Here is a 23,658-nt window from a genome sequence, read left to right on the forward strand (position 1 = left end):
TTGCGACTATGCCGGAAATCTAACTCGAGACATCTTGCATGGTAGGCAAACGCGCTGACTACCACGAGGCGGACTCAATAAATTAATACTAGCAAATTTAAATAGAAAAATATTTGAACTTCTAGTAACGTATTTTAATATTATTATTATTGTGCTAATAATGTGAGTTGATCTTTTTTGCATTTCATTAGTTAAAATTTTGATTTATATCCTTATATAAAATAAAACTTGATCGGTAACATAACATTATTGTTTTGTGCACAGTTTTAAAGATCAAAGTTTGGTAATTTTTGTATTAAAAAGTAAATGGATATCTACTTATATTAACATTCGTCTTAAAGGAAATATAAATGTCAATGCAAAATACCGTTTATTGCATTTAAAAAGCCTTGTACAGTATTGTTTTTTACGTGAGCTGTGATAATACAATAAATTTCTTAACAATTAAGTATTTCAAATATCAACGCAATTTATTTGCAATACCATAAACCTTGAAAATGATCACTTTTATTTATTTTATAGGTACGTAAAATCATTAAGTATTAGTGGTATAATGATTCAAATAAACAATCCGAAGTAAAGGTGTAGTAGGTAACCGGCATTCTGTATTCCAAATTCAGTTCGAATCTGACAGCGAGACCGTTGTGACGTTCGTGCAGCTGATTGGCCCGCTAGCTGTCAGACAGCACGTGCTCCGCGAACAAACATACATACATAGTTTCTAATAATAATTTTGTTTAATCCAGAAAACACTTAAAATTATTTCTTATGCATGCTCGCGTGTTATTGCAGTGTTAAGTTCTTACAAAATTAAGACGCTAAAGTGAATTGTAGTGATAAATATAGTATTTGATTACTAATGATATAAAACAATGTGTCATTTTAAGCACAAACATTCTTAAAATCGTGATACGAGTAATATATTGGATATTTATGTGTCTTTAAAAACATGAAGCCGAGGAAATGGATTTATTTTTGAAAATTATATATTGAAAATTGCTTATTACCAACGTAATAAAAAACTCCTATGAAATGGCAACACTTTTTTTTGTGTTGGTTTTGGCGGGAGTGTGCCAGAGCGCGGTGGTGGCGCCGCCATGGGCTAATCCCGTCCTCAACCCTTGCGCAGTACGACCGCGAGGGTGGCAAATGTTATTCTGGCCCGGAGATGGAATGTGTTATACTATTTTTAAGGTTAGAATTGTCCTGGTCCATTATGCTCCACAAATTAATAAATAAAAACAGTATTAACTACTTAGCTCTATGTTTAAACGTGCCATCCAGAAACTTGAGGCAGATCAGGTTTTTCAGTTAGAAAACTTTTTCCACGTATTTTTTAGTAAATTCTAATTTGAATTTTCTTGATTGCTTTGTTTTTTTCTGTGTTTTATATTTTATTTCTTAAATTTACTCATTATGTGTCCTGTATGTTAATATTTTTAATATGTAAATATATTTAATAATTATGTAGGTCCGAACCGTACCCACCATACATTCACCTGGGGAGCTATTCTGAATCTTCTCTACCCTCTAGATAGTGATAACTTTATGAATTTTTATTTTTTGCATTCGTTTACATTTTGCTTCATATCTGGCCACAATGATGAATAAACTTCAAAAAATATGAACACGTGAAATCAAACATGATGATTTTCATTTAGAACATTATTGCGACCTTAAGCATTACCCAAAACACTGAATTCGGTTGGATTGACCAAACCATATTAGTTTTTCTCCACATGCATCATTATGCATCATGTGTCGTTGAAACATCGGTGTGGACGACCATTATACGAAACATACAAAAAATAAAAATCCCCTAATTAAATATTCTCTAGGGGGTAGAGAAGATTTAAAATACCACCCCTGGGCTGCGATTACAAACGCTGTCGTCATCCGTATGTACATGTTGAGACGGTATAAAGCAAAATCCATATTTATGTACGAGAATGTGTATATTTGAATTTTAAAAATAAGTATCTACGTCGGTAATCTGTAATTGAGCATGTTTAGAAAAAAAATATACGTATTTTATTTTTCATACAGAAAACTTAATTCTTCTTTGTGGATAAACTTTAAGTTAAGTATTAAATTTCCTTTGTAATACGGGCCCTCATGTGAGTGTCCGTTGCGTTAGAAGTTAAAATACAAAATAAATAAATAAACAATTTGGTCATCCAATGGATAACATCCTAAAAAATATTGTTTCCAAATAGAAACGAAGTGCTCCTTACATACATTTAGAATTCAATAATTCGTGTCTACACAACGACAAATATCGGTATATCTTATACTGGCATACGAAATACGATGAATGTTATCAAAAAGATTTGTTTTTTTAAGAGTGAAAACCCCTTTGTATTTATAATTTACCCAATTGTTTTAAAAATCTAATTAATTACTTTTAAAAACTTTTTCTGCAGCACAAAAAAAATAATTGTTTTGCTTCTGTTCAGGTTCTAAATATTTATCCCGAATGCCTGTCACAGTTTCAAGAGTACCTACATACAATAGCTAAGGCCAAGAAAAACCCATTTCAACATATTGTATTCTTCAAAAACGAAACTTATTCGTGTCGTGTTCCTAATTCACTATCGAAAGACATATCAATTTTATGCAGTATATATTATTGCGTATTTTCCACATTACATATATCTAGTATTATCGTCTGATGATTCAACAAGTTAGAAGTATTCTGTTTCAAAGAACTTGAAATAATTCATGTAAATCAAACCGGTTATTTTCGTACGCTGACCACATAAATGTGCCAAAAAATACATTGGTACTGTATTTCCTTAGTGATATTTGATCCGATTAAAAAAATGCGTTTGTCTGTTTGTTTGTGTTTCCTTCACGTCGCAACGGAGCAACCGATTAACGTAGTTTTTTTTGCATAGAGATAGCTGGAGAGCAGAATAGTGTTATAGGCTACTTTTCGTCACGAAAAAAATACCGCTCCCTTGGTAAAACTCTTAGTGGAAAAACTCAAAGTAGCGTTCTTTCAGAGCTCAGTTCTATTACGATATTATTTGTCTGTCCTGTTCGGTCAAACCAAAAGGTTCAAGTAATTCTCTAGTTTGGGTCTCTTTACTGACAAATACTTCGTTATATTTCCCTGATACCAAGCAAACAAAACCGCTGGTAAAAGCTAGTAATAATATTAATGCGTAATATTTTAACTAATTTTAATTTGAAAATATTACAAGAAATATGGAGAACATCAGCCAGGGGCGCAGCCCTCGGGGGGACGCACTTTGCAGACCCACGGCCTTCTTTTCTCTTTCTCTTCCTAGAAAAAATAAGTCTTGCGGGGCGCAAAATTCAAATCTTGCCAGGGTCGCTCTTGACCCTACTACGACGCTGCCTTTATATTAAAGGTTTTTGTGTTTTGAAATTGTGAAGAATGTTCTTTGAAATATTACTTACTGAATAAATTAGATTTACAACCAACTTACTACTTTTGTGTAAAATACACGCCTTTCCTCATATTTATGTATGTAAAAGCCTACAAGGCTTTTAAATAAATAAATAATAAAAAAATATATTTAGAGCCTATCAAAATTTTTGTTGACAAGAACTAGATTTAACTTCCTTGGGAGTTATTAATATTTATATATTATAACAGAGATGAAGAACATTTTATAGAACGGAATATAGAAGTCTTGGCTTATACAAAGCTACGAAATCGTTTGTTTATATATTTTTAAATAAATGTAGCATGGTTTCCCCTTTTCCTTTTAGAAAATTAATGAAAAATAAGAAAATACAAAATTAAAACCCACTAATTATATGAGGGTGTTAGAAGCAAACATATAAATCTCCATTGAAGGAGTTACTAAGATATTTGCGAAAAACTTTGAAAAAAGAATTTTGAGATTTCTAATTATGTTTTACTAACTAACTCAATGGAGTGCTATGTGCCGATGTAATGTTACACACAGAGAATAAATATTCGATGTCCAATAGATCAATTGAGAAGACACGAAGATTTTGTAAATTGGTTTATTATTTAAAAGACATTACAAAAAGGCATTTTACTGTTACACTTGAAAGAGACGTGTATATTGAAACTAAATATTACGTCAGAGCGACGTAGTAACCACGAGAGATTACATTTCTAATTCCTCCTCAAAGGACTGCGTATGGATTTATATAATACAAATTTCGGTTCTTTGGAGGGGTAGTTTTGATACTAAAAATATGTGTATTTATTCTTTCCACGCTACATCCTGAGATTTACGCAAAATAATATTTCTCACACGTTAAAGCATATGGTTTTCAAGTGCTTTCTATAAACGACCCTTTTTCATAAAAATGCATGATTTCTGCATTCCGTAAGATGTTAATATTGGTCTCAGGGGCTTTACCAGATAGTCAAGTGCCAAATGCATCAGAACTCTGGGTATATTACATTCTGTGGAGAACGTTTTTTCTACCACCAGCTAACTAAATTACAATACGGAGTATGTAAGCACATAACAGGAGAATGCTAAGTTTGCAATATCAAGTATTTTAATTTAAATCTGTTTTTGCAAGATTTAAAGACGGTTTTGAATTAGGCTATTATTTTAGTAGGTAGATTTTTACGTATAGTTTATTTTGGCATCAATAACTAATTTTCCGTTTTTGGTGAAGATTTCTAAGTTTGCTACAAATACCCTTATATAATGATATTTAATTAATCTCCATGTCCAGACCACCATAGGTAATATTTAATATTTTTAAAGGTACCTGTTGTATTTTTCAAATGTGTAACACAGGGAGTAAAAGAAAATAGGACAAGCTGCGTGAATTGGGAGCATAAAATAATATATTTTAGATGATTTGAGAACTATCAATTGTAACTAATTATTCAATGTAACGTGATTATTCTATTCACGTTTCTCATACAAAAGCCAAATCTCCGCGCATGTTCATAGTTTGGGTGTCTCCAAAGGTCAACAGCCTATACTCATAATAAATAGGCTGTTCAACTAACTGACTGTACCTACATATGTAGTATTGTGAGTGTATATTACCCATCTCAGATAAACGGGTTGTACTTAGCTGCTATTTACAATACTTCTTAAATTATGTAAATATAAACACACAATACAATACACACTCGTAGATACATATTTCAAAATTCGTCCCTTAGTATACCTAGATGGTTTCGTAACTAAAATATTTTGTATTCTTCGTGCAACCTCTCAAATGTTTCCTAAAAAACGTTTTGGATTAAATAAAAATTGATGAGGAAGTCAATTTTTTTACGTAGACTTTTTTGTTTAAATACTTATTATAAAATCTCGTATTTCTTAATAGGGAAACATCACTTTTTTATTTACGTTTTTAGAGTAGAAGGGGTCTACAGTAAAACCTATTTTTTCCTCTTTATTATGGCCTTCTGCCAAAACATGATAACATCGGCCAAAAACAAGTTACAACACAACACAAACAGGGAGAAATAACAACATAGATACAAACAGTAGACATCAAAAATATATAAATGAAGATAAAACTTAATAACTTGAAAAATTACAACAAAACAATAACAAATATAATCTTTTAATAATATTTTTTTTAAATAAACGCATAGGATCAATAATGAAGTTAAAGTATTTTATATAAACCTAGAAATGTAAGAGAAATTTATTGTTAAAACTTAAGAATTAATTTGCACCTATTATTTCAATGAAACAAACATTACAAATCATAATAAGGAACAGTTTGAATATAAAAAATATAAACAGAATGGATTAATAAACAATTTGTAGAAGAAAAAATTCAGAGAAATAAATTGGAAAGGTTATAAAAAATATAAGTAAAATATCAAATAATTTTTGCCTCCCAGTCATTAAAGGACATAAAAAAATGGGATTTAGATCTCCAATGCCTTCACATTTGCAGGCACTGGAGTCTAAAATTTTAATTTTAAACAGATGGGTTGGAGTGCAACAGTGGCCAGACCTGATACGGCAAAAAGTCCTTACAATCCTAGACCTATTGAGTTTACACGCCCAAGGTTCGGAGGGAACATCAGGCTGGATATTATTATTAAAAATTCCCTTTGACAATTCAGAAGAATTTCACTCAACTTTCCAAGAATCGAAATTAACTTCTCTAATCAAATTGAAATATCTGAGAAACCTATCCGGTCGTATTTTAAATTACCAACCTAAGATCCCCATCTCTCGCTTTTTCATTGCCTGATATTCTAATGTGCCTTGGAATCCAGACGAAAACAATATTTTTGGCGCATTGATATAATTTAAAAAGAGAAGAAAAAATATTGCAAATGATAAATGAAAAGTTAGAACTGAATGGGGATAACTGAAGCAATTTTAATCAGCTGAGTGAATCAGTAAAAATAACGGAGTGCGAATAATAAATTTTTTCAACATGGATTAAAGATTCGAGAATTTGTATGCATTCGGCATTAAAATTAGAGAGCGAAGAAGGGAGTTTAAAAATACCAAACAAATTGTCTTGTTCGCAAAAGAAGGAAGCGCTAACGCCACTATTCGATTTTGAACCATCGCCATCGGTAAATATATAATGAGGAACTTCAGCCCTACGGGAAATTGGATAAAAAAAATGTTTTCTTACGCGGGGTAAAAATTAAAGCATTAAATCGTAGTGCAAAGTTTCTTGAAAATGTACAGAACAAATAATAAAAAATATTTTGATAAAAACGCACTACTTTAAATAACAAAGCGATATTAAATTAAAACAACCTAATGCATCTATATATCGTGCATATTAAAATATGTTTGGTGAACGTATAGGAGTAGTTCACTTTGCAGTACCTACTTTGGTATATTACATACAATGTAATTGGTCACATTATACTGCGATTATCAGACAACACGTGGCTATTAATTATTCACTTGTGTTCTTGTGTAATAAAAGGTCGGAACTCAGAACCTATGTAAGTACTGTCTGCCTCGTGTCGGCAACCATCGGCCCACGGAAGTCTGAGTTTCGATCACATTCATTTATCAACTTTAAAAAATCGAACCCGTGTGTACTTTTTTGATTTTTAATTAAAAAAATGATCAAAGCCAACATGAAAATGATCACAATACCAGAGAAAAGTAAACGTTGGACTCCCATTTAGAAAAAAAGCGAAGTCACAAAATTCTATTTTATATTCTCTTTTATATTTTTATTTTAAAAACCACCCTTGAACCGGTAACAAATGCACAAAAATCTTTAATCCGAGTAATTAAAAAAAAAAGATTTCGCTATCCAAGTGACTTGCTATTCAAAGAATTCAGAGTACTTAATATTATTCAACAGTAAATATTATTTATTCTGATAACAAATAAAAATACTATATTACACCTTAATACATATTCTTACATTAATTAAATACATAAATTAACATTAACGTTTCCCATTACGTACAATAAATAAACAATTCTTGTGTACACAATGGAGAGCGACGTCTTACAATAGTTTATTTTATTTTAATTAATAATTAATAATATTAAGAACGGTAGTGGTTACACACATAAACAGAAACAAATACCCAAGCGTCAACCACAACCATAATACAAAATACTCCAATAGGGATTTGCTACTAAGTTAAAGGGTCAACATTGTTCTAGGATTGAGGTTCTATGTCAGGGGTGCTCAAACGGTCGATCGCGATCGACCAGTCGATCGCGAGTGCTTTTTGAGTAGATCTTGAGAAGAAAAAAATTTTTAATAAGTAGGTAACTAAACTACAAAAATTTATTACGTAATAACACTGCTTACGGCAAAAGGCGGCTTTATCAAAGGAACGCGCGGTACTTGTCAAAGAAAAGCCGCGTTGTTTCTAGACTAGACTGTACTAGACCATTTCGGGCGGCGCGTTTGACGGGAACATTCGAGACTTTCGTTCACGCCGATATAAATGTTGCGCCTGCAGGAATTGTAGTCATTCTGAATTGTAACCTGAAGGCGATACTACGTCGATACAAAGTTTATTATTAAATAGTGCGAAATGAGTGCAATGAAGAAATCTAAAACGTATCATTTTAATAACGATTGGGAGGAAGAATTTTTCTTTTGTATGGTGAAGGATAAGTGCATTTGTGTTATTTGTCGTGCGTCAGTTGCAATACCTAAGCGTGGTAACTTAGAGAGGCATCATAAAACGGTTCATAAAAACTATGAAAAGGATTTTCCGCCACAGAGTGAATTAAGAAAACGAAAAGTAAGTAATTTGATATCTTGTTTGAAAAAAGAACAAACCATGTTCACAAGACCAGCCAAACAATCAAAAGCTGCTACGATCGCGTCATTTAAAATATCTCATATATTGGCGAAACACAAGAAACCATTCGAAGATGGATCGGTTGTGAAGGAAGCATTTATTGAAGCAGGTGAGACTTTATTTGGAGATTTTAAAAATAAAACAGAAATCATGTCTGCTATTAGAGAACTTCAGTTATCTCGTCCGACTGTCACAAGGCGTATTGAAGTCATGAGTCAGGACATCGCAGATAAACTAAAATATGATATTATGGAATGTACATACTTTTCTTTACAGTTCGACGAATCCACCGATATGACAGACACTGCCCAGCTGTGTATTTTTATTCGGATGGTATTCAATGACATGTTGGCTAAGGAAGAATTTTTGACAATCATTCCTCTGAAGGGGAAGACCCGTGGCGGAGATATATATGACGTTTTCATCAATTTTGTAAAAAACTACAAGCTACCAATATATAAATTAGTGTGCATTACAACCGATGGAGCACCAGCAATGACTGGAAAGAAGAACGGTTTTGTGGCATTGTCTCGAGCTAATGAAGAATTCCCTTCATTTTTTTCATTCCATTGCATTATACATCAACAAGTTTTGTGTTCAAAAGTTTTAAACACGGAGGAAATTATGGGCATTGCAACAAAAATTGTGAATTCCATCCGTGCACGTAGCTTGCAACGGCGGCTTTTTAAGTTGCAGTTGGAAGATAGGGAGTCAGCTGAACACACTGATTTAGTTCACACGGACGTCAGGTGGTTGAGTCGCGGAAAATTCCTAGAAAGGTTTCAAGAATTATTGCCCGAAATAACAGCTTTTCTAGACGAAAGAGGTGATGACACTGAGATGTTGAAAAACGAAAAATGGCTGATTTGGCATTTTTGACTGACATCACAATGCACTTAAACACCATTAACTTGGAGCTTCAAGGTAAAGGAAAAACTATTATTGAGATGATTAGCGCAGTAAACGCATTCAAAAGTAAATTGCAACTTATGATAGATCAACTGAAAAGAAATGATCTGAAACATTTTCCGTCTTTAAAAGCAAGGATTCCTCAGTTGAATTATGATACGTATGAGGCTGAATTATCAAATATTTTGGGACAATTCGAAATGCGTTTTTATGATTGCAGTAAATTGGCAAATATAGCATCATTTATGAGTTATCCTTTTTCATGTAAAAACATTGAGGAATTAGCTACTGAAGTACAAGTCAGTTTAATATGAACTCATGTTCTGTTGAAAATGAGTTGGTGCAGATTATATCAGATATACATCTCAAAGCTACAGCATCTGATACAAATTTCTGGTGTTTTATATCTGAAGATAAATATCCGAATCTAAGGCAAATCGCCCTTCAACTGACGGCAATGTTTGGGTCAACTTACTTGTGCGAGTCTGCATTTTCTGAAATGAAGATAATTAAGTCAAAATATCGCAATCGACTAACTGACGATCATATGTCATCATGCTTGCGATTGGCACTCAGTGGTTACGCACCATCTTATGAAAAGTATGCTGAGGACATGCAGTGCCACGCTTCAACATCCAAAGTCACTCCTTAGTTGAGTTTAACACCATATGTAACTCTTTTGTTTTGTAACAACGAATAAACTCGCAATTTTGAATAACTAGGAGTTTTTTCATTGATATTGTAGAGAAGAACTTAAGTAAACCTAACCCAAACCTTGACTAAGATAATGTAAATTGTGCGGAAAGCTAATATCTATATATGCTACGGTATGTATCGTGTATGTACGACAACCCTGCATCACACATACTTGCAGCCTCTCAAGTCGATCGTAAGTAGTCTAAAAATATTGAGGTAGATCGCCAGCAGTTCAAGTTTGAGCACCCCTGTTCTATGTATTATATTGGCAAGAAGGTGCATAATTTTTGGCCAGAATTGTGGAAAAGCGAGAATGTTGTCAAGTTGAAGAAAGTCTTGACCTCGCTTTTTCATTACGAGAGGTGAATGCATGCCGCGGATTAGAGATTCTTGATGGATGATGAAAATAAAATATAAACATAAAAAATAATGGAAAAAAAATACAAAAAGCAGTTATAAAGTTTCGCATATATTAATTAAGTTTTATATATTTTATGCATGTATGTATATGTATGCGCATGGGTATATGTATGTGTGTATGTATGTAAATATATGTATATATGTGTATATAATTGTATTTTTTAACAATCCCAAAATGAATATTTTAAAACCGAAATGGTTTTGATCCAGATCAAATGCAAGTGAGCATGTGAAATTTTAAAACCAATTTTAGAGAATTTGATCCGTGTTATTTACTGGCAATTCGTGATGGGATTCCAATACAATTAGGTTATAACTTTTGTTTCCATGTAATTTAAAATACTGATTCAATAATGTACTCTCCTATTTATTTATTTAATGAATTAGCGCATGCACCCTCTAACGGGTGGAACATTAGATTTATTTCAATCTAAATAATTGCATAAAAAAATTTCGATTGGCCTCTGTCCATACATCTTCTTCCCGCGTCCTTAATCTGCATAGAGTTTGTATTCCTTAGGAATATTTATAATAACTTTCCTCCATGCGCAGCTCCCAGGACTCTATAACAGCTGCGGGTGGATGGTGGGCTTAAGGATCTCCCTCAACGTCCCTGGACTCGTGCCTGAAGCATAAGAATTATCACATCACCTTCATGTAAAGAACAACATAATATGACCCATGTTATGATGTAGAAGATGATTGGCATACGCTGCATTTGGTGCGTCAATGCAGCGCCCTATGCACCAACGGACGAGGTTAAGGGTGTGATGATAAATACCCTGCACGAGGGCGTTCGAATGTTTAATAGACTGTAGTATTTATGTTAGTGCTGGTCGGTAAACCAAGTAAACGACCTATTTTTATTTGTGTTAGTACGAATTGCATATTTAAAAAAAAAAAAATATTTTATGCACACATTAACAAGGGATATTAAAGATTTGAATACATATACTGTATAATATGTATTTATATACGTTGAAAGTTATTTTGATATTTCGATTTTCGTTTTTTTCTTTTTACTATGTATTTTACAAATTTTTTAATAAAATATTTTTTTGCCATAAGAACATATACATAGTTTTTTTTATGCTGTCTTTTACTATGTTTCTTGCTATATATTTTGTTTTTTACTACGTATTTACTGGGATTTAGACATGTTTTTTACTATGCTCTTTACTATGTTTCTGACTATGTATTTTGTTTTTATCATGTATTTAATGTTTTTCACTATATTTTCATTATGTCTACTACCTTTATTTATTTTTTCTATATTTTGATTACGGTTTTTATATATTTTTTTTACTTGCTTAGAACGGGGTAAATAACCCTAGTTAGATAGTCAAAGCAAGTTTATATAAATAAATAATTTTATGTTTATAATAAAATAATAATAAAAAAATATATTCCGGCTCGCGACTTAGAGTAAAAATTCGGCCCCAGACTAGTGTCTGGGTAAAGGTTGCTCACGCCTGGTGTATGTTATATCGTGTCAAAGTACCTAAATACATATGTACATGTGCGGTGTTATGCAATGACCAGTCAATCCTCAATACACTTGAACAAAAACAATTAGATTCAATAGTTCCATAAAAAATACCGTTATATATTCATTATCTCTCAATCAATAACAACTTTAGAAATGCAATGAAGCTTGTAATGTTTTTATACATCTGTCCTTGTTTTACAATAAAGAAATCTGTCTCGTTTTGATTTTAACGTAAATCGGGTCTCATATTCAAATACCTGATTGCTGCAATAAAAAAATATGTGTACCGAGCTAAAAATATATTGATAATAATATATTTAAATCAAAAACATTTGTTTTTTAATCCTGCATTTCTGCTGCGATATCACTTTACTAATTACACATAGTACCTACATAGTTTTTTTATTTGATGTTTACGAATTAAGAAACAGTGCTAGCGTAGTCTAGCTTGTTTTTTTATTTAAGAAAAACATTACATATACTATAATGACGGGGAAAAGAGCAATAAATCGGTATTAGTAACATGTACAATACATAACGTTTATTTTACTTATTGTCGAATTATAAAACATTAGTAGATTAGTAGCACACGAATTAATCATTTTCTTCCGCGTAATAAATGTACCAATAGGTTTTTCTAGCAAGTATAATACTTACGTACATTATGTAACATTGATGGTCACATTATTTATTTGGGTCTAAAGTTAATTCTTGCATCTCGTTTCCTTGTTCTCTGATTAGAAATTTCACAAAGTTTTTTTATAAAAAAGTGTCATCATAATTTAAATTAATTTTCACGAAATATACGGACGCATTAAAATAGTCTTATGTTGCTTTTTTTAACTTCAACGTGTATTAAATTATAACATAGCATCATGAATTTCACATGAAATTTTAGTGTTTATTGTTTGACAATATTTATATTTGAAACACTAACTTTGTAGTTAGTCATAACAATAAAATAAACATAAAACAACTTTGTTTATAACCACTATTTTTTATATTTTCTACCGGCCTAATTTAAAGCTACACAAGCTTCTTTTTCAAGGTATAATTTGGTATTAAAATTATCCTATTTTATTATAACAGTGTTCACTAAATATTAAATCTTAACATATGGAGCTAATAAGTCGAGTCTTTTTGTCATGTTGTTCTTGTTAGTATGGGAGGTGTGCAGTGAGATGAATAGATCTTTGAAACTAGACAAGAGTGGACTAAAGGAAATACTGTTAATTTGGTTATTCAATATTTTTTTCTTAATATTAATTGCTTTTAAACTTTAACATTGTTAAAATAAAATATAATAGGATTCATTTCTAAATTAAAGTATAATATTTGTTTATTATATACATATATTTTTTTTAATATATTGTTTTTTACTATGTTTTTTTCTCTTTTTACTCGGTATTTTGCTAAGTTTTTTTTAAATATGCTTTTTGCCATACACATATATTTATTTTTTACTATGATTTTAATTATGTTTCTTACTATGTATTCTGTTTTTACTTAGCATTTTACTGGGTTTTAAATTATTTTTATTATGTATTTTTTAAAATGTTTTTCACTATATTTTCACAGCAAATTTCACTATGTTTTCACGATTGCAGAAAAATCCTTTTTTTGAAATATAAATCTTGTATATTATAAACAAGGTAAAAAATAATGCAACTCCAATATTAAAAATATTTAAAAAACTATGTTTTCACTACATTTAGTATTTTGTTTTTATTACGATTTAAATACATTTTTGCTTCATTGTTTACTATGTTTTTACTACATTTTTTAATTTGTTTTTCACTTTTTCCACCACATATATAAATGTTTCTTTCTATTAATTATTCTTCATATATATGTTTTGCCTGTCTTAGAACGGGGTAAATAACCCTAGTTAGATAGTCAAAGCAACTTTGTATAAATTATAATTTTGTGTATGTAATATAAGATGATAATAATAATAAATAAAAAAAATATTTCACTAATCATGAATTATACATTATTGTTTTAAAATAAATGTAAGACAACTTTGTTTTCAACCACTTATTTTTATTTTTTCTACCGACTGGTTTCAAAGCTACACAAGCTTCTTTAATAAAGTCAACTTTACTAAATATTATTTATTTTATAATAATTAATAACTACAAAATTAGTGCTTCGAATATAACGCTTCAACATAAAAAAAAAATTGTTGTTAATTTTCTTTTTTTTTATATTTACTTAATTATATAAAATTGCCGCAGAATGACGTTTGTTTGTAAAAAAATGTTCAAAAATTACAAATCAAACAAACCTGCTGTGTATTTTTTAAAATTTTTTAACTCGCATTTCTTCTAAAAAAAACATTCTCTTTAAACTTTCCACTTCTGTGAAAAACGTATTTGCCTGCGTATATTTATGTCATATTTAGTTTAAGCAAACCCCATGATTGCATTTAAAAAATTAAACTGAAATTTACCAAAATAAGCTCACTTATATACATTAATAAAAACACAAACAATAATGTTAAAAACGACCCAAATACCTCAAAAAACAGTTTAATTAAAAGCAGCCTATATACCAACAACTTTATGTTCGTATGTATTCAAACAATCTGATTCAAAATAATATATGATTACGCAAGTTAAAAAAAATCACATAAATTTTAAAAGCCATAATAAATTTATAAAATATTCACACGGCATCACATTTATTGTATGTTATCGTATATTGGTATATTGAAATTAGTTAATAAAAATATAGGAATTAATAGTTAATTACAGGTATGCTAAAGACATAAAGGCTGCACAATATATTTTAATGATGCGAATCCGATCAGAGAGTAATATTATATCGCACCTTTAGGACGAAAACGACTCAACTCAAAAAATCAACTTTTTGGGAAATTGCAAAAGACGATTTTAAATTGTGACAACTTCGTATTCTTCCGTCGAATGTTTTGTATTTTTGAAATAAGCACGAAATATTGAGTTAAAAATTATACCGAAGGCTTTTAGTTATGAATCTATGAAAGAAAAAGCGTTATAAAAATAAATTATCATAAGTTTAAACAAGACATTTATTAAATGAGTTATTATTAGATTGAAAAAAAAAACCAAAGCACTTTGATAAATAAGTTAATGACATATTTTTTATTAGGTCAGATCAGGTCACCAAGCACATGTTTTTATTTATTCACGAAATGACATAAACGTAAATAAGTCACTAAGATTATCGATAATTTAAATATTAAAATGACATTAACTTAAATAAGTCACTAATATTATCCGGAAGTCGGAACGAAACAATCACAAAGCTTAATTAGTGTTTTAGTATTTAAAATCATTTTTTGTTTAATCATATAACACAACGTATTTTACAAGTATAACACGTTGAATTACATTCCCAGGAGTTACAAAAACTCAATTCGGAACATAAATAATCTTAACATTTAGAAAATAACACATATTGAGAACAACAAAGAAACAAAGCAAGTTAAGCACCTTTATAACTAAATATAGCACAACAATATATACGCTTAAAACCTTTTCTTACACAAGCAGAATAAATAAATATAAAAAAACGCTTTTAAGAATGAAAAAAGTAATGAATCTACTAAGGGAGATAAGGTCATTAATATCACACACCATGCAGATGATGCTGCCATAATGATGATGAAAACATATTCATGATTATTGGAAACATAATTTGGATACACATAAAGTCAACATGTCATTTGTTTCGGAATAAAATCGACTCAACCGGGTTTCGGTGACTATGTTTGTCTGCGTTGCGTCCTTCACACAGCAATGCAAACACAAGACTAATTGCGTCGCTTCCGTACTGACACGGAATCTAAATTCTCAGAGTAATAAAGAGACCGGTGTAACGGTTTTGTCCTAACCCACCCGGATGTTGCGTTTTTTTAAATGCATAAAGGTGGATAATGAAGTCGTTTTATGATCTTAACTCATTTTAAGCGTTATTTGAGTTAAGTCGTTTTCGTCCTAAAGGTGCAATACTATAGTTGTATAGGAAAGATCTTCCCTCGATGTTGGAATCACGATTTTGAAGTTTCTTAACATCCGAGGAAATATAAATACGTATTGTAAATACATAGCAAATGGCATTTTGATACATTGTAACTTTCAAATATAATATTATGTATAACGGACATATTCTAATTCAGGAAAGTTCAGCATATAACGTAGGCGTTATTCGTTTTCTCTACCACCAGTAACTGCATATTATATTGGCTTTACTATAGTAAATAGTGTTCATTCAATATCTATTGTCTAAGAATATTTTATGTTTGGGTCGTTTACGATCGGACCTTACTGTTATAAAAAGTGTTAATTTATAATTAATTTAATTTTTCTTAACAAATTGAATTATTTACTCATGAAACTTATTAATGTTCATGTCGACTATGTATACAAGTGTATCTTTTGTAACCCGCATTTTTTTACATATAATAAAAAAATTACATGTTTTTGAACTATTTCCTTTATTAAAGGTACTTTATTTTAGAAAGATTAAAATAACATATTGTAGATATCAATTGTAAATAACATATCCATAATTAGATTTTATCGAAGGGTAGAGACCACTGTATAAGATTGCTTCGGAAATAAATATATAATTTCAATGCTGTCTTCATTATTATCCATACACGTATACTCGTATGTGTATATAATCCATGAATAAACTTAATAGTGATGCTTGATAATTTGTGAATATAAACTTCAACTATTGCTAAACGAAGCATAAAATTATTTATTATTATGTTCATTCAATTACAAATTCTACCATATAAATGTGTTACTATTATTACTTTACTGCAGAATTTTGTATTTATTTTTAATATCAATTAATTACCGAATTGAATTATAAAATTACCATGAATTATTAATTACCTATTGTCATTAATTATTAAATAACTTTTCTGCATTCCATTTCTTGACATAGATAAATTTTTAATATTTTTATATATCACTAAATGTTTTTAAATATTTGTATTTAACCACTCACCGACTTTTCTATATCTACCGGTTTCGAGACGTACCCGTCTCTTCGTCAGGACACCAATTAAAATTAATTTTAATTAGGTTGATTTGGTGTCCTGACGAAGAGACGGGTACGTCTCGAAACCGGTAGACATAGAAAAGTTGGTAAGTGGTTTAATACAAATATTTAATAACATTTAGTTAAATGTTTGACCACAAAGTTAATGCTTTAAATATCAATAATATTTTATATATTATGATATTTTTATTTTTTAAATTTTATTATTATTTTGTATAATGGTTTGATTATTTTTTATATTGTTTAATATGTTTATAAATGTTTTTTATTTATGTATAGAAGAGTCCCGACTTAACACGGAATTTTCTAACAAGTCGGGACATGAAAAAATATGATTGTGCCATGATAAAATTGTGTAAATGAATAAAAAATGATAAAAAAGTTAACAAACAATGAGACAAATTAAACTATGAACAGAATATTTATTAATCGTTTTTGTTCAATATTAACTTTAAAATATATAATCTAAAAGACTCATTATTTTTTTTAAATATATAATTTTCTCCAGGTATTATTATATCTAATTTTTTAAAACTATTAATGTGTTCTCAGAAATAATAAAAAAAAACAAAAGGGGTTTTTAATTTACGACTATCTAGTAGCTGAAATACTTATCTAAATTATAAATAAATATACTCGTGGCTATAATATATTATTTAGTGAGGCGCCACACAAAAGACAATAAAAATGTGAAATATCATGTTAACCAAAGCAATATTTCATTTCTATTGCCTGTATGTACAAGCGAGAGTATCTATGTCGAAATAAAACCCAATATATTGTTATAAGTTTGATAAAATCTAAATTCAAATTTCATTATATTATTCCCGCGCCCCGTGATTGAATGATTGCAAAACACCTTAACCCATGATCTTGTTAAAAATGTGTTGCAAAACGACACCCAAGATTTAAAAATATATTACTAATAATAGGTTTAATTTTGTATACAGTATTTAGAAAATTACAGCCATCTAGTAATTGATGGTTTTCCTGATTAGCCACTCGAGCTTTACACTTTCGAAAAACCCTAAAATAGGTTTTTTCAATTAATGAGGAAGTTCGACAGAAAATTTGATGTAAAAAATGTTTTCTTACCGAGGTAAAAATTAGAGCAATTATTGCATGGCGAAGTTTCTCAAAATACGAGAAAAGAAAAATATGTAAAAATAAAATTTAAATAATAAAATTTAACTACTTTAAACCGCGTCACAAGTTCTAGGGAATCAATGAATCACATTTAAATTTGTTGCAACAGAGAGGGAAAACATTTTTGAGAAGGGAATATAGGGGTATAGGCATTTACAGGGCTTATGACCTGTCATTGGCTGGTTAAAGTGGCCACTTTACACACTGTGTAACATTCACAACTCTACCTATATTTAAACATCCACATTTCCTAAACTTTTCCATCTGTTGACTTTTGTAAAGTAAAGGAACTGAAACCTTTTTTATGTGGGTGAGATTCATCCTGCTGAACCAAGTCACCTACTTGGCAACGCCTGGAAACAATTTTCCAGTTTTTTTACTTTTTCTTTTACCAGGTAGTTAATTCAACCATGTTTGAGTATGTCTAAATGCTTGCAGACTGGCTGGATTTCCTCACTAGGGAAAAAGGGAAAACATTTTTGAGAAGGGAATGTGGTGTAAACAGATGGAAAAGTTGAGGAAATGTGGATGTTTAAATAAAGGCAGAATGGTGAATGTTATAGAGTGTAAAGTGGCTACTTAAACCAGCCAATGACAGGTCATAAGCCCTTTAAATGCCCAGACTCCCATATTCCTTTCTCAAAAATGTTTTCCCTCTATGTTGCAACAAATTTAAATATGAACAACTCCCTAGGGAGGAAATCCAGCCAGTCTGCAAGCATTTGGACATACTCAAACATTGTTAAATCAATGAATCAATTATAGAGTTGTTATGTGTGGTAATAAATTTCCGGTTTCCGGGTAGCCATTTGGCGTATTTTGACACTACGGGGCTATACTTTTAAATGTTAGCACAACTCACCGACGACAACTCGTGACGTCACTGGTGGAGTACTTCAAAATTACGAAACCATAAAAAAACATGGCGATGATAGTACCTACGATGCATAAAAAAATTTTTTTTTAAATTCCAATTTGGTTTGGTGGTCTATTAACAACTAAAAAAAATCGCTGTATTTCCTCATTGAGAATATTAAGAATGAAAATGGCTTTGAAATGAAGGTGGCAATTTTTCCCATTCGTCACTGATAAAAACACAAGTTAGCGAATTTTCAAAGAAACGATTTCATCACCTAGTATCATGGCTGATCGTCGCGCTTCGTGTCGCATCGTCTAAAATAATTATTTCATACTCACGCTATGAGACTTAAGATTGAATACTAAACAAATGGCGAATTATCCAAACGTCACGAGTAGGCCCGACCGCGGACAGATAATGGCGAATCATTATTACTTACCCATATCATTGTGTCGTAATTTGCAACTACATGGGTGGAAATCTATTTTCTTTCTCGAAGCAACGCGCTTGCAAAAAAAATTCATTCAATTAGCAAAGCATTTGATATAATATATTATTATTATCAAAAACATTTTTCGAATTTTTTTGATAATAATCATATCGGAAGTATTTTAGATCACTTTAACCAGCCAATGGCAGGCCCTGTAAATGCCTCGACATTCACTTTTCCTTCTCTAAAATATTTCCCATCTCCGTTAGAATATTTACTTTTAACAACTCCCTAAGAGGTGAAATCCAGTCGTAATCAAAAAACATTTGGACCTACTCAAAATATTGTTTATTAAACCAACTGGTCCAAGAAGAAGTATGAAAATTTAAAGAATGTTTTCAGATGATGCCTAGTAGATGAAATAATTGAGTCAGATTAATCGCACCCACATCAAAAAAGGCTTCAACTCTTTAACTTCACAATAATCAAAAGATGGGAAAATTTAAGAAATATGGATTTTCAAATAAAGACAAAACGGTGAATGTTTCACATTGTTTTAACTGGCCTCTTGAGCCAGCCAGTGATAGCTCATCTTCTACTTCTTCTTATCAGCCCGTTTCTTTTGATTTCTGGATAAAGGCCCCTTACAATTGTTTCCGTGATTTTCTGTCCTGGGCACTCTGTTTCCACCCACGTGCCACGAGTTCGACAATGTCGTCAGTCCATCTCCACTGTGGTCTCCCTATTTTCCTTTCATTTTCGTAAGGTTACCAAATGTATTATTCTGGGGGTCCACCTATCAACTTCTTGTCTCGCCACATGACCCGCCCACTGCCATTTTTGTCCTCTCCGCGATAACGGATTTTGTACGATAGGTCATAAGCCCTGTAAATGCCTAGATTTCCATACTCCATTCTGTAAAATATTATCCATCTCTGTGGTAAGATGTTAACAAAGAAACGTCTTCCGAAATAAATTAATCGTATCCCAGTACATAAATGTGTTTTAGTTCTGATTATTTTCTCAAGATTTTCAATGCCTTGTGTAAACGTTTATTACAATTTGTCCCGATCCGTTATCGTGTGAAAAGTTGGTAACTCTATTTTCATGCCGTGTGATAAAATTGTTAAGTGATTGTACTGATTATTCTTTACAAATTGAATGCATTACGAAAAATATGTAATGACGCTATTTCAATCTAAAGATTGCAGGCGTTATCACTGCAATATGGGTGAGTGAATAAAAATGCATTGTGAAATTCGTAGAACAAATGAAATAGCTACATTGGTTATTTTTTATGAAATGCTTCTGATGTGCATCGCTAAAAAACAATGTAGTACCTACCAGGGGCGAATCGTCTAAATAAGCGATTATGCACAGCTTACCATTATATTTGACTTTCGATGCTAATGTTTTATATTTTATTTTTATTTTTATTTATCAAGGAAAAACAACAGTTGTTATATAAGAATACAAAATATAAAAAATAGTACATACATCCAGTTAAAGTTTTTCACAAATATAATGAGAGAATATGTTACACAGTAAAGAGGAAAATAATATATTATATAAGACATGAGAAAAAAAAGAGCTCGTAGGAAGGTTAAGGGATGAGGAAATAGAGTGGAGGAGAGGGATTTTCATAATATAGTTGACCAATTCAAAATTTTGATATTATAATAAAATAAACATAATTAAAGGAACATTAACTTATTACACACTGACAAATGTTTCATTTTATAGTGTTTCAAAAAGTTTTTTTTTTGAAGTCACAAAATTTTGTATTAAAAATATCTAAATGGGGACAAAGTAAATTAAATTTGGAGCAGCTACGAGGGAAACTTATCATTAACCATGTTTTTAGGAAAATAAATAAAATAATTGCCATTTATTATGAATCACCAACCACAGTTTATATCTTCCAATAAAAAAATATGTGTATAAAGTGCTCTCAGCGTTCAGCCTGTTCTCAGTGAACGACGAAACTAGTTGATTACCTCAGCTTATTTCTCCATTCAAAAAAGTACACTATATTTTACATCTCTAACCCAAGTCAGCTTTTTTAGTACTAAAACAAGCTTGCAGATTACAAATTCTCCATTTGGAAGCCAGTATTTCGAACATTATTTTCAAAGAACTATTTTTCTTTGATAGGATACCGTTGACATATTTTTTTTTTAAATTTATTTATTCATACAAATACATGCATATTACAAAAAATACAATAATAACGTATCCTAAACTTTATGAAGCTGTGTTGAGTTGGGATACAACATAATGGAAAGTGGAAGCACGTACATAATTAAATAATAGCAAAAAAAAAAAATAATAATAATATTTCGTAAACATACATATATTTCAAAGGGAATCTGGACAACACGCTTAATAGTATATAAATCTGTGTATCACAATATCACATGGGACATGTGGCATTTGCAGTGGCCGTTTTTGGCATTATTAATTTTAATTTAAAAGAATCGGCCAGTACTTAGGGTGGACATTTAAATCATAATGGAAATATCTGCTGAATGTCATTGTGGTGTTTTTCTAATAAACTTTTTTACAAATATAGTATCAAATAGTATAGAATAAAGCTAAGTTTATCGCGTGGTTAGTAATAATTTTTGTTTGAGCTGATTTTTACAGAACCACAGAAAAATAGTCATTTATAATTATATCACTTACATTGTATGTACTTATTATTAGAAACAAATAAATTAATAAACATTTTTGTAGATTACTTATAAAAAAAATCTCGGCTCGCCACCAGTACTTATATATATGTATTTGTAAATACCAAATTTTTAGTAAAGAACTGAATTTTTATGTTATCATATTACTGAAAACAGATGAGATTTCGAGAGGGTGGGTATTTTTTTACTTGAATGGTATCCAATTTTTAGTTAACTTCACTATTGTTTCTTTGAATTTATTATAAAATTATGTTTATGTTATATTTTGTTGTTTTTTTAAGGCCATAAGTTTTATCTACCTATAAGTATTTTACTATAGTATCACTTTTCTGTTTAATAGGCACTATCAGTCTTACGCCTCAGGTACCAGTCTAGGGACTGTAAAAACACCATTTAAAAAAAATATTTCATATCAACCATGTTGGGAATCGAACCCAAGATCTCTTGCATGATAGGCAAACGAGCTGACCATTTCACCACGAGACCGACATTATTATTATAATAATGATTTAAGGTTTTATATTTTTGTTCTCTATTGTTTATGTAGACATGTAATTAATTGTCCTTTCTGTTTTTGTTGTTTTTATATGTTTATTATAATTTGTAAATGCATGTAACTAGTTTTTGGCCAAAGTAATTATGATTTGGTAAAAGGTCCTTATAAAGAAAAATAAATTGAGTAAAAACTACAGGAAGCCATAAACCTTTTTTTTTATTACGAAGAAATATTAGTGTAGTAATTGTACAATAGATTTTTTTGTACCACAACAGGCGAGATTAATTACAGTGGTGAATTACAGCGCAGAACACCCGGGCCCAAGAAAATTCACATTGAATTTTTTTGTTCTCACCGGGGATCGAACAGGGAACCTTTCGTGTGTGAGTCAAACGTCTTGACCACTACTGCACGGAGGCCGCCATTTATTGTACTTTAATTGTAAAATATAAGAGAATAATTAAAATTTCATAACAAAACTACGTTCCTCTAAACTCTGTGAAAATATTTCATGATTTTGACAGTGATTAAAAAAAATACTAACAAGTTTCAAATCATTCTGTTTTATTAATAAATTAGCGTTCACTTTTAAATTTTGAAAAACAATTTAGAAACTCGTCCATTTGAACAAGTTATAAATATTAGTACCTATGTCGTTTTTAATATAGAAAATGACAAACACGACATGTTACATGTAGAAATACTTGATCTCATGTTCTGAGCTAGGGATAAAAAAATATTCATGCTAGTCGTTGAAACGTTTATTATGAATTAGGTACAATAAAACAAAACAATGAATGAGCGTCACGTTAAATAACATGCAACGACAGAACAATATTAATTAAAACATATATGAATGTACATTTGCACATACCTTTAGTCGTATGTTGTACATAGTTGTACAATATACATACATCATGATGTTAATTACTTCACGCAATTATAAGTATAAACTAATCTAAAAATAAAAATTATCTTGGAAAAAATCACGAATGATCCAACTACTGAAATCAGTACCTAGCTTACATGCTTAGCACGCGAATAATTTTTAAAATAAAGGTGAAATGTTTATTAGAAAGCATTATTTTTTTCGCTTATTAAACAATCCGAACAATCATCATACATGCGACATGTTAAGAGTTTTTTTTAGCATGACTACAGGGCAGTTGGTCCGATGACAGTTGTATATTACAGTACAGAGCTCTCTAGCGTACAAA

The 23,658-nt window shown here is 30.5% G+C and overlaps 1 protein-coding gene across 1 annotated transcript in view; it reads left to right on the top strand.

Moving 5' to 3' along the window:
• The first annotated feature begins 640 nt into the window (after positions 1-640).
• Positions 641-23,658, top strand: part of LOC148281641 (uncharacterized) — a 42,716-nt gene continuing 19,698 nt past the window's right edge. The window contains exon 1 of the mRNA XM_088226382.1: positions 641-1,194. Within this exon, the coding sequence (XP_088082508.1) occupies positions 1,033-1,194 (162 nt within the window). The 5' untranslated portion in view covers positions 641-1,032. The remainder of the gene's footprint in view (positions 1,195-23,658) is intronic.

The sequence above is a fragment of the Micrasema longulum genome, unplaced genomic scaffold (assembly GCF_059751315.1).
Source record: "Micrasema longulum isolate JH-2025_06_02 unplaced genomic scaffold, ASM5975131v1 h1tg000428l, whole genome shotgun sequence".
NCBI classification, from domain to species: domain Eukaryota; kingdom Metazoa; phylum Arthropoda; class Insecta; order Trichoptera; family Brachycentridae; genus Micrasema; species Micrasema longulum.